Raw genomic sequence first — 13871 nt, 5'->3', positions numbered from 1 at the left:
TGTGATGGAATTCAATACAACGCGCTGCCACACAGCGCAACTTTGCAAATACTCGCAATTGTGCTTTGCAGGCTCAATACATGTTTGGATGAGATAAACGGATTTTGCACGCTATATAATATAAAATATTACTGTTAATTTTAATGATGCGTGAAATATTTCCTATCCACTTTTCGTTACTTTTTAATGTAATGAATTTGTTTTTCATGCTTTATATGTTGAGAGGGCTGCTCAAATAAGTCTCTAACAATATTAAGAAGAATAGAATCACGCGAGACATATATAAAGCGTAAAATCTAAGACTTATTTTTTACAAATTAAATTAATTAAGTTTTATTGCAACAACTCTTGCTCTTATGAGCTGCAACACGTTTAAAATATTTATTCGTACATGTATACATTTTTTCCCTCCGCTTTTTTATATACAGATTCATTAAACACAATTCGTCAAAATTTTGACGAAAATTGTCGTCTATTAGACAGCCATTTGATGCGTAATAATAAATTGCATTATTCGTAATGGATACATGGTATCGCATTAATTCGATATGACAGAACTGTGTCAAGCGTTGATAATGTTAGCTGCACGATTAATTATCAAAAAGCACTTTCCTTCCAGACACTTTGAACAATTCACAATTAACAGGTGTCTTACTTGGAAGCCGCGCGCGGATAATACTTTAATTTCGATTTGCGAATATATAATGTTGGAATAGAAAATTAGGCGCAAGTTGTTAACCTAATTAACGCGGAGGATGCGTAACGCGAATCACTTGGAGCGATATTTATCTCTTAGTTTTTTCATGATTATCAAGAGAAAATGTCATTTGTGCCGCGCACCATGGTATGAAATGCCACTCACGTTTTCGCGTGAAATGCGGAGTCGCGAGGAGCACGATATTCTGATTTGGATAAATAATCTTTTTAACGGCGTACACGTGCCTGCCGTATAAATTTATAATTCCACGCAACGCTATGGAGTGACACGCAATGTGCCGCAATGTCTGGATTCGGTTCAATAAAAACGTTGCATGTGCGATATACTTATTTTCCCCGGGCATAGCTATATTGCTCGTCTCGTTTGTACAATACGCATTTCACGAAACTAATAGACGAAAGGATTGTTGTACTACTGTGGATGACGCGAAAAGATGCAAATTCACTTGTGCATCTCATTAAAGTAGATTTCAAAACACTTTGCAGGCTTCTCTCCCTCTCTTTCTTTATTGATAAAGAATTATATATTTATTTAATTAAATAATTAATGATGAAAAAGGAACTTATTTGATAAAATATAATATTTTTGTTATTAAGATATACTTTATATTCAATAAGCGTGTTTACAACGAATCTACATGTTTTATAATTTATTTACATTTAATTTTTGGCCCAATTTAAATGCGCAAGTGTGCAAAAAATTGATCTTCGTATCTTTTATTTAATATACTTTTGGAATTATTATATCTTGTGAAATTTATACCTATATCTGTATCTATTTAATATTTATATATAAAATATGTATATATACATATATAACGAAAATAACTCTTAGGAACCTAATCTCTTTTTTATCGTATATAAGCTTCATTTTTTTTCTCTGCTGTGGCCGTCCGTTACTGATTTTTTATGATATCTAAAATCCTTAATATTCATTTTTCGTGTCTTTCTTCCATTCTCATTTTTTTTTTTTTTTCAACATATGCCCTTCTTCTCGAGGCAAATTTTTGTTTCCGAACGTTTAAACATTTGGAAAGTGGAAAGTGAAAGGTATATAATAAAATTATCAATAACATCAAGGTTTACTTTATTATACTATGTACTATAATATTTATAATTGAGTAGGTACTTGGAACAAAGTTGGACACAAAGTATGATAAATTAATTATGGCACATGATATGTACAGTATGGAGGAATCTTTCTCTTTCCCCTTATCGTACATTGCGCGCAATTTGGTACGTTTAAGAAGCCGATAACGCAATGATAACAAATTGATGAAAATTTTTTCTATTACACGCATTTGCGATATGTAGAAACGCACGTTATTTGTTTCTCGTTTCATTTCGATAATATGCGAAACTATGGGGAGGGGGGAGGGGGAAGGAATTAATATTGTTATTGATTAAACATTCGAGTTATACACGATACGGGCCTTAAAATGAAAATTCATTCGTTCAACGAGACCGTACAAAGGATAACGAGAACCGTGTACTTGTGTGAATTTATGCTACATATTTAGAGAAGCAAAATACAATTTAACTAACAAACTAATTGCTACATAATTTACAAATAGATTTACAATTCGTACAATATTTGTCGATTATGTACAGATCCTCGAAGGTGCCTACGAATGTAAGAGCTAGCGCAAGCGTCTGCCAAGCAAATAATTAAGAAAGATAACATCAAATATAGTTTGCTATGGGACACATGATTTATTTATACATAAACATAGCCGCGAAACATTGCTCCAAGTTGCACGCAACATATTTACATAGAAATTTCTACAATGTCAGACAATTAAACTAGTATCTTTTATGATATGTCTTTATTATATTATTATATCGTTTTTCGCGATAGTTACAGTCTTACTCATAAATAGCGTTTCACCTTTACACTGATCGCGTTTTAATTACAATTTATTTTTAAGAGATTAATGAGAATTTAATTCGCTGCGAGAGAAATTATGATTATGATTTGTCGATCGTTATTACACACATATAGATTCATTATTCTGACACTGATCTGGAGTTATTATGAGACACGTTGAATGTGTTGTACGTAGACATAGTGTAAACATAAATATGCGTTAGTACGATGTTTTATTTCTATTTCTATATAAACGACGGTTCGCGCGCGCGGGTCCGCGCGCGTTTCTCAGATTCATATTATTTTTTTTTTTTTTTTACCAGTCTGTTAAATAATGCGTTTACGCATGCTCGCGCATGAACGCGCTTGGTAAAGAGCGTATAAGAACGAATAGATGTAGAACGAAAGCGCGAAGTTCTCTCCTTAATGGAAGATAAGTATGCTCTACTTGTTCTCTTATGTTATCATTATTGATCGCTATTTAAAATAGTTTTCAAAGAGTTCGTTCTATATTATAAGTATTTACGCGTAAAAGTATCTTAACCCAACTGAAGAGCGAGGAATCGCGACGACGTCGTCTTACAAAAAAAAAAAAAAAAAAAAAAATCGGCGTATATTAGGCTTCGAAAATCGAAGTCATAGCGATTGCGATTATCAACTTTGGCAAATTCGATCGAATGGATGGAGGGAAAAAAATTTTTTTACCAACGACATCGCGCTTCTCCCTATGTAGAATTTAGCTACCTAAGCCGACCACCGTGAACACCTATGAGTAAGACTTTTAAATTTAACAATTCATTTTTTTGGCTTCTCTTCTCAATTTATATGTATAAACATTTAATCTCTAATTGCTGATATAATTATTTATACTAATTATTTTTTAATTTCCGTATTTTTCTCTTTATACAAATATGCTCCCGTCGCGTACGTGTCTTGACGTAATACTTATTCCCGATTAAACCCGACTCTGAAATCGTGTCGGCGCGGGTATATCTGGGGCGATTGTTGATGATCCGCGCAATCGCCATAAAAATGAATAAATTATACGCACGCATACATAAGAGTCTTCACACTGTTTACGCACATATCATGCGACAGTACAACGCGATCATTTTTCGCCACAGATTATCCGGTTTAGATAATTCGTGCGTTACAGCAACTCATGAAGAGATAAATCGGAAAGATTGGAATGCAATGATTGAGTCGCGTCACTTTTCTCTCAACTTATATTTTTATAAATATCTGTTTATATATATTTCTCTTTGCTATGCGCGTAAAGTATCGATTATCTCGCTTTTTGTGTAAAACTGCAGGAATCTCTTAGAACGCCTCAACATTTTACTTTTATACTCAGACTCAGGTTCTATTGCATTCGCGATTGTATATATAAATTTTATATTTATATGTATTAGTTCGTGAGGAGAAAAGTATTAAATTAAAAAATATTTTTAGAAATTGAAAACGCGCACCTAAGAAAGAGAAATAAACCATATATCTGAAATACATATACAGAAATGTATATAACACATCGCTGAATGATCGATACATAGATTATAACAAGCTATAGCGCTTGTTCTTTAAGTAATATTATATTCAGATATATTTACATTTACGCATTACATTTTTTATCATCGCGATAGTAACCGATAAGTAACCGAAAGTATTAGAGATATTAAAAAATAATTTTTATTTTTAACAATTGGTTTTCTAATTTCCAGACAGTTATATATATCAATAAATTTGATAATAAACATTTTTTTAAAAAGAGAAACACGTTCTAAAATAATAGTTTTCTCTATTAAAAGACTTTTTAAGCTAGAAGGTATACGATATTGCATAAATCTGCGCAATTTGAAAATTTACGACGTAATTTTACGTCATATTTGATCGCGTCATTTGGCAAGACTCTTAAGCGCATTTCTCGTGATAACAATTTATAAAAACATATTACGTTTGTGATATGACTTGTTACCCTGTATTAAATGTGTATATATAACATTTTGGGCCTGAGGAGCTTCTATTCCGTCTTGCAGTCTTACTCATAAATAGCCTATTTCGTTCAAACCGGGATATATATTGCAATCGAAAAATGTACGATTCGATTAAATTAAGAATCTTAAATTAAGATCCGAGATATTTTATTCATTCAATGTTTTATAATATTTCTTTTAAAGTGTCGAATATATTGGTTAACGTAAATGTTGTTCATTGAGATTCCCTTTTAAAGAAAGAAGATATATATATATATATATATATATATATATAATATATATGTATATATATTTTGTTTTTAGAGAGAATATATCTTCTATTAAATCAATTATTTACTACGAACCTGTGCATTGACGAGTTAATGCTCACGTTGCACGTGATGGCACACAGATGGGCGCGTAGTCCTTGTTTATTGCAGTATGTATCAGACTAAATCACTCTTCTCTTTGCGTATAGAAGGTCCTGAAACCACTGTCTGTCTTTTCAATCACATATTTTTTGGCTAGTTTAGAATTAAATTTTTTAGAAGAATTATTAATTGCAATAATGATTTATTACAATTATTTAATAATCTAAAAACAATGTTCTTAACCAAATAAAATTTCTCCTCGAAATGAATTAACAGAAAGCTACTAAATTTTAATATGCGAAAATCTTTTTAATTGCAGATTAAAAAACTATGTTTTAATAATGTGTTTTAACATTCTCGTTAAGAAAAAAAATCAATATCAAAATACCTAAAGAATTATTGATTAAAAGGACATTCGGTGGTTCTAGAACATCCTAATAATATAATATTGCATCGCGCAACTTTCTAAAAATTTCTTTATACGATATAGCGATGTTTGTTTAAACAATTGAAAACTTATCGTGACGTACTGTGTAAGCGTGACGAATCGTAATTCACAACCCATTAAATGTTTTATTAGTCGTTCAATGAATATATAATGTAAGATGAGAAAATTTATTTGTATACACTCGTACTCTATAACGCGATACGGTATGATTAAGTGAGAAAAGAGTAATTAATGACGCTGAGTTTGCCAAAATGCAGGAAGTATGGAATTTATTTCAGGACGTTTCTGTATTTACATCGCAATAATAATGGAATAATTAATTAATTAATTTTATGTTCATAAGTTTTTTGAATTATTTCTCAAGCTTACCATTTATCTTGTTAGTTTTTCACGAACCAATGTTATTGAAGAACGATGATTCTTTTTTTTTATATATATATAAAAAACATTAAGATTTTGGTAACAACTTAACATACGTAATAATGTGCAATTTTATATATTGTTAATTATTCACATAATACATTCCGCATACTTCCTGGGGCGTCTTATTCGATGTTCATTCTGTCCAAGTGCGTGAAACGTATTCTTAACCTAATTTATATAGAGATAATACGATCAATATTTACATAATTTCATCAATTACGTAACAATAACATTATTAAGAACGTTATTTATAATAATGGCATAATAATCGCGAGAGCTCTCATGTAACGTTCAAAAATAAGCGATATACACAAGAAAGAAAACAACATATACGAGAAACAATTAAAGAAAAATGGTAGGTTATTTCGCAACATCTCTATTTTTAATTCATCAGAGTTTGAAAATTGAAATTAAGAGAATTAGTGACTACACAAAGAGAATTTTCTCGTAGAATTTACTCTGAAAATCATGGTAAAATCGTGAGACAATATATGGTATTGAAAGAATTCTATGAGAATTCCTCTGATTAATATTTATCGCAATAAAAATAATAATATCTATTAAAATATATTTGATTAATTGTACTATGCAGTTTAGTAAAATTAATCAAACATGTTTTATATTTTATTGTTATACGTATTAATCAGAGAGATTCTCATAAAATTCTTTCCAAGAGAAAATTCTCTCAGTGTAGAAAGATTAAGACAATCCGCGTCGCCGACAGAATTGAGACATACGTTACGCAATTGAACAGTGTCGTGTAGGAAAATAAATTTTCTTTTTCTTTTTTTTTTTTTCTTCCTACGAGAGAAGAACGGCCGCGATGCAGAGCGGGTCTGCCTGCATGCGATTTTCGATGACCGTCGGTAAAGGCTGATAAAACGCGCTGATATTGGCCCGCTCGGGTGAACGCGCCATGTACAAGAGAGAAAACAATGAATAATGAACGTCTCGCTATAGACTTCTATATTGCACTAGAACTCCTTTTCCACTACCTAGGTAAAGAATGGCAAATCGGCTATTACTCTCCTATAAAATATCCTTATCCTCTTACATATGTACAATTTAAAAACCACTACTGTTTTTTTTTTTTCGTCGATTTTACCTTTAACTATTACTATAATAGTATTTTCACTTGCCTGGATGTAAGTCATCCTCCTCACAGAATAGTCTTCTAACGTTGGATACCAACGCGACCAATCATCCGGCAAACTTTCTTGCAACTTTCGGACTATATATTTCATTCTCCAATGCGGATACAGATTTCTTGCAAGACTTAAGAATTGAAATAGCGATATTTTTCTTAAATTAAATTTTTGTCAAAATAAAATGCGGAAAGAGTAACTGGTAAAGAACGATTTCGTTTAGATCTTTGAAAACTAACGTGTTTTAAAGCACTCTGCAATTAAATAAGAAGTTCCCGTATTTGTTTGAAGAAATAAAGTAAAATCGGGCAAAATAATCTTGTATGCTTTGTTGAAACACGAATCTTATTATATATTTATCACAAATTGCATAGTTTTATTCTTGATAAATAAAATGTTAAGCTAATTAATATTAGCTTAACATTTAGAACCATCTAATTAGAATTGGATAATGAAAGCACGCGCGAGGTCAGCTTGGAATCGAATTAAAATTAAACGAGGAATCAATGTCTCGAATACTTGCTCATGTCACTTGCTCGATCTTTTTTTTCTTAGCTGTCAAGATAGAGACATGTTTCTCTAATGTCAACTTTTCGGTCGACCCTCCTCGATCTGTCAATATAGAGAATGGATTTCTGATGTTAATCTAACTCAACTAAATTGTCTTTACTTTACAAAGAGTTGTGACTTAATTAATCATACTTTTCTACTTAAAAATAACCGATCTTATAAAATTTTGATAATGTATTTCTGATATTTTAAGTAACGTATATTGTCGGAAATTATCTTCTCTTTACTTATTAAAGGGAGAATTAATTCTGATCCATTTTATAAATATAAAATCTAATGTTAAAATGATCTCGAGTAATACCTAGATCAAATTTGACTTGTAAAACCTTTTTCTTCGAAACTTTTCTAGCGTCAGAGACAAAGTAATTAATAACGTTTAAGTTTACAACGCTCGTTTTCATGAAAACGAGTTCGCGTGTATCCAACTTTAGAAGGTAGTAGCGCATTTTTTATTCCAACAATCGCGACTCGCGACAGACGAGCTATTTCGGTCGTATCGAAACCGACCGCGTGCTCTCTCCCTCATTCGAGTCGCGTCTTACCTTCCGTCAAGAGGATGCGTCGAGGATCTCGCATTCGCAGAAATTTCATTGTCGTTACGCGGGAAAAACGGCGCGATATAACGACGGGGATTTCTTTTTCTCGTCGGGCGAACAAAAAGGAGAGACAGACAGCTGGATCCTCTCGATCTCGTGTCTTATTCGCGCGCGAGAGCGCGGGGTGCTGATCGCGCGAAGGGTGTATCGAGAAAAACCGAACCGGAAAAACTAAACCCTTCTTTCCCGACGTATACGCACGTCGACAGACCGCGCGTTTCCACGGCGCACGCGTTGACTCACGCGAGTGGAAACGGAGCGCGTGCAGGCGTTCGTTCCCCGCTTCATCCCTGATAACGGATCGATAAGAAGGTATCAATCGTCGGGTTCGAAAGCAGGATGTGTGTGTGTGTGTGTGTGTGTGTATATATATGTGTGGTATTGAGACTAAAACACCTCTCCCGCGACTCCCTTCGTTGCCCTCTTTCGCTGCCCCCTCCTCGAATTTTACGAAAATAGTCGGCGCATGGCGGATGCGCGGACGATCATTAAAAAATACGAACAGAGTATAATTAATTCGTTTACTACATGCTACGGTATTGCTTCAATATGATATGGTACAGTCTTTTCACTGATTGTCCAATATCACTACGTAAAACATTTTTCTTAGCTCTGTTAGTTTGTTCCTTTCTCTCTCTCTCTCGTTCTCTTTCTCTCTCTCTCTCTCTCGCTCTTTTTATCTTGTATTTCTTCCTCTCTTTTTCTAAATCTTAACCCCTTTCTGATTCTTCCTCACACGCATCTCACATTCATTCGTTCGCACACGCACATTTATTCGTTCTCTTCACTGTTTACACTGAACTGAGCGTCTCTTCATTAGGATTAATATCACTTTTTTCATCGGCGCGACGTATATCCGCGCGTCGTCTTTATAACAATACGTACTTTATATTTTATGTTTCGAGTTGTACTTTTCAAGACGCCTCGGTGGTCTTTTGCTCCTCGCCGTTCATTCATCATGGCACGCTCGTCCTCGAAGAATGAACGATGAGAAATTTCTCTCTCTCTCTCTCTCTCTCTCTTTCTCTCTTTCTCATTTTCATCCCCGTCGAGATTGTCTCCCGGCGATCGATCGTGCCTTCAATGATTATTGCTCAGTAAATTATTGCTGATGGTGAACTGGTAATTTACGAGCGTTTCCGATGTGTTATTGACTCGCCAATACTCGTCAAATATCATCGGCTGTCGTCGGAGGTGGAAAATTGTAAAAACCGTGATTTTATTAATGATACGCGATAACGTTCGCACTAATAGATAATATGACAATATTTATTGGATACATTCAATCTCATGAATATTATTGTTTTCTGTATCTAAAAAAAAAAGGTATGTAAAACGTTTTCCTTTTTTTCTTCATTTATTAATTTTTAATAATTAAAAAAACTAACGAAAATGTGATCATCGCGCAAGTTTTAACACTCAAATGTTCATGCTTGAACGCAATATTTTCAATCGATTAATTATTGACAAATAATTACAAGAGTATAATGTAATATACGCGTTGAAGGTCTTTCGTATATATCTTTATAATTTCGTATATCGTTGATATAAAATGTCAGATTTTTACATTTTACAATTTTACATTTACCCAAATTGAAGCGATATTATGGACAAAAGTTGATAAAAATATATTAAATTTTGATTTAATTTAATATTTTATAACAAAGGAATACGAAATAACATCTCTCTCTTTATTGTGGATTTATTTTGAGTCAGTTGAATTACGGGATTTCGCGTATTCGTTTACGAAAAATATGATGGTGAAATCGGCGCCAAACGGCGATTTCAGTCGCGGATGTCATACGGCGAAAGGGTCGAAGGGCAAATGGCATCGTAAACTGTTTTATCGCGATCGTTTGGTGGTGCGTTTCTCGAACTCGTAGTTTTACGGGCTGCGTGCAAGCTCGAAAGCTTTATTTCAGGGGATCGCGACAAAGTATTGTTGTAATAACGCATGTGCTATACACATTTAAATTACGAGTCCTTCGAGGCCTAATTATTCTCTTATAAAAACAAATATACTCGAATCTATACTCTTCTTTTTATTAAATCTTATTAAATCTGTTTTTGATAGTTCAGGACATTTTTATAAGAGATTATTGCTTTGTACAAAAATATTGAATAAACTTGCAGACAATATTACTTTTAATTTCTCTGAAATTTAATACTCGCGTTTCTTTCTCTTTGATATAAAAAGGAAAAATTATTTGCATTGTATTAAAATGTTTGCAATTTTTATATTTCGATTAATTGCAATGTAAGATTTATCTTAAATTTTTATAAACAGGTATTACAATGTATTTTACTTTGAAATTCACGATCTGTATTCTTAAAAGAGGTGATAAATATTGTATCCCGAATGAAACGCGCGAATATTACACACGCTATTTGTGTAATTCCATAATGTTACCGTATGTGCAATGCGAATTCGTCGTTACAACGCTTCCTGCTAATGCAAATGAAAATACGAAGAAAGCGCTGATATATTCCCAACGCATATCCTCAGTTTCCAAAAATTATACTGTTGAAAGCATCATGCATTATTACAACGACCGGTGTTTCTTTCTCGGCATTATCCGTATATATTATCCGCAGATGCGTGATTCGCGCCTTTTTTCATTACAAACAAAAATTTATCTCGCGTATTTTCGTTTGAAATAATAGAGATATATAGAATGCTTGGATTTATTCGCATACGAGTGACTCTCGACTTTGAAATATAATAAAAGTACGTGAAATTTGTTGAGGGAAAATTGATAAAAAAATTTGTCGCAACTTCTATCCATCTCTAGTCAATGATCTAATAAAAGTGAAACATCCTATGTACGAAATATATTGTCGTCAACAATTTCCGCGTTGGAGAAACAATAATACGCAATTAATGGATAAAATCGATTTTGATATCGATTTATATTTATAGGCTCACCGAGATCGCAGTACGATGATATTGTTTATCGCGAAACGTTCGTAAAATACGTCACCAGCATTATGTTGTATGCCTGCGCCGGTTATACATATACATATATGTATATATCGCCTTAACATCACATACAGCGCGATGAGAGACGTAATCGTACAGTCAAAGTTGCGAGAAAGAGAGATATTAGAGAAAGAGAATGGCGAACCGACGGGTCAAGAATAGCTCCCTGCAACCGGTGATTCCAAAATATGCGTTACACATGCATATTGCACACGCGCAGTGATAACAAGCGATTCATCCTCAGCCTGTGACAGCACGATGTACCTGATAGTGTATATCTGCCCACGATATCGAGCCATCCATTTATTCCGCGCGGGCGCGAGAAAAAACGTCCCGCGAGTGAACATCCCCGATGATGTTTCGTCCAACAACAACGACGACGACTACTCGTAATCTCTCGTCACTCGGTGTTGTCCATCAACGGTGGTGTCCAAATAACGGAAGCCCCGAAGCCTCCGACGGTTCTTGGCGCCCGCCTTACGGCCATCCCTGAAACTCGGTCAGGGGTTCGGGTTTCGGCTCGAGACCAGGCAGCTGGTACGGTCAGTTTTGCTGTCACAAGCCACCCTCGGGTCAATGTTGAGCCGCGAACTTCATGCGCTTCTGCTTCTGCCGCTGATTGCAGAACCATACGCGAACGACGTTCTTCTTAAGATCGAGCTTCTCCGCGATCGCGGCGATCTTCTCGCCCGAGGGTCGCGGCTGCACCGCGAAATACGCTTCGAGGGAGCGTTTCTCGGGCGCGGCGATGCTGGTGCGTTTCCGCTTCTTCTCCCCGGCCGGCAAAACCGAGGGCGCGTCGGGATCGCGCCGTTTGTTCTTCGCCTGCGCCTCCGCCTCCTCGAGCCAGGCCTGGAGGATCGGCTTCAGGGCGATCATGTTGTTGTGCGAGAGCGTGAGCGACTCGAAGCGACAGATGGTAGATTGCGAGAGGGCGCCGACCCCCGGTAGCTTGAGATTGGCGAGCGCCTTGCCGACGTCGGCCTGCGTCACCCCGAGCTTGATGCGTCGTTGCTTGAACCTCTCGGCGAAGGCCTCCAACTCGCGCGGATCGGTGTCCGCGTCCGGATGGAGACCCGCCGCGGCGGCCGCCGCCGCCGCGGCCGCCATCGCCGGGTGATGGTGCGCCGGATGCGGCACGCTACCGCCACCGCCGCCCAGGTTGCCGTGATGGTGGTGGTGGCTCATCATTCCGTTCATACCTCCGTACACGGACGGGCCGTGGATGCCCGCGTGGTGCCCGGCTCCGCCGCCCGTGCCCTCGGACATCGGCGTTAGGGTCGTCATCGAGTTTACTGGGTCCAGCATGTCCAGGCTCTCCATCCCCGGATGGCCCATCTGGAACACGCGAATTAAAGAATGCTCAGTTTGACTTTGAGTCCAGCACACCTCTATGTTGTTTCTTAAAGACATTTTTAAATAAGCATCTTTTTTCCGAATTTATACACTGAGAGAATTTATCCTGAAAATCATGGTAATCGTGGGACAATATCGTGTGGAAAGAATTTTATGAGAATTTCTCTGATTAATATTTATCACAATAAAAATAATATCTATACACGTTAAAATATGTTTGATTAATTTTACTAATATGCAGGTTAGTAGATATTATTATTTTTATTGTGATAAATATTAATTTGAGAAATTCCTCTTGGAGAATTTTCTCTTAGAATTTATCCTGAAAATCATGGTAATCGTGGGACAATATCGTGTGGAAAGAATTTTATGAGAATTTCTCTGATTAATATTTATCGCAATAAAAATATTATCTATACACGTTAAAATATGTTTGATTTATTTTGCTATGCAGGTTAGTAGATATTATTATTTTTATTGTGATAAATATTAATTAGAGAAATTCCTCTTGGAGAATTTTCTCTTAGAATTTATCCTGAAAATCATGGTGATCGTGGGACAATATCGTGTGGAAAGAATTTTATGAGAATTTCTCTGATTAATATTTATCGCAATAAAAATATTATCTATACATGTTAAAATATGTTTGATTTATTTTGCTATGCAGGTTAGTAGATATTATTATTTTTATTGTGATAAATATTAATTAAAGAAATTTCTTTAAAATTCTTTCCATACCGCATATTATCCCACTATTACCATGATTTTCAGGGTAGATTCTAAGAGAAAATTCTTTCCGCGTTTACGATAAATTAAATTGCTTTTTGATGGAGAAGAGTTCTGTCGACGGCGATATTTTTCAACAGGATGATACAGAAATGCACCGCTATGATTTTTGAATTTTAATATAGTACGATTATGTACGTAGGAAAATAGAACAAAGTCTTTGTAGATTAATATTTTGTCTCTTTTAATGTCGAATATTTATTCTCGTCTTTCGAATATTCTATAATATAATGAAATTTTATATGATTAAACAATTCAAGACTTCTTTCTTATCAATATTCTCGATTTATATATTTTAACATATATTTAATATTATAATTGAATGATATACATATGTCATCTTAGAAAGAAGTTTATAATTGATTTCAGTAATGATTTATAATACTTGTCAAACATTAACAATATTTGAAAATCTACAATATCTAAATTAAACACATAAAACATAAATATTTTTAACTATTTTTATTAATACATAATTTTTATGATTGATGACATTTTCAAATTATTAAATTATTAATATTATCAATTGTAACCTATAGCAAAAAGATATTTTGCTTAAAATCATATAAGCTTTATTTCCAACAATATTAATTTAATATAATTAATTGATATTTAACGTTAAAAATGCAATAGATGAATTAG

General features: G+C 34.6%; 1 protein-coding gene across 2 annotated transcripts in view; it reads right to left on the bottom strand.

The window, feature by feature from the left end:
- Nucleotides 1-1820: 1820 nt before the first annotated feature.
- Nucleotides 1821-13871, bottom strand: part of Acj6 (abnormal chemosensory protein 6) — a 59678-nt gene continuing 47627 nt past the window's right edge. For both annotated transcript variants that reach the window (XM_083055342.1, XM_083055343.1), the window contains one exon: nucleotides 1821-12425. In XM_083055342.1, coding sequence (XP_082911468.1) covers nucleotides 11661-12425 — 765 coding nt within the window. In that variant the 3' untranslated portion in view covers nucleotides 1821-11660. The remainder of the gene's footprint in view (nucleotides 12426-13871) is intronic.

This window comes from Prenolepis imparis, unplaced genomic scaffold (genome assembly GCF_030444845.1).
Source record: "Prenolepis imparis isolate NDT839.2.m4 unplaced genomic scaffold, iyPreImpa1.0 SCAF_15, whole genome shotgun sequence".
Classification (NCBI taxonomy): domain Eukaryota; kingdom Metazoa; phylum Arthropoda; class Insecta; order Hymenoptera; family Formicidae; genus Prenolepis; species Prenolepis imparis.
Note: the sequence above shows the minus strand (reverse complement) of the source record. Positions and strands in the feature narration are given on the sequence as shown.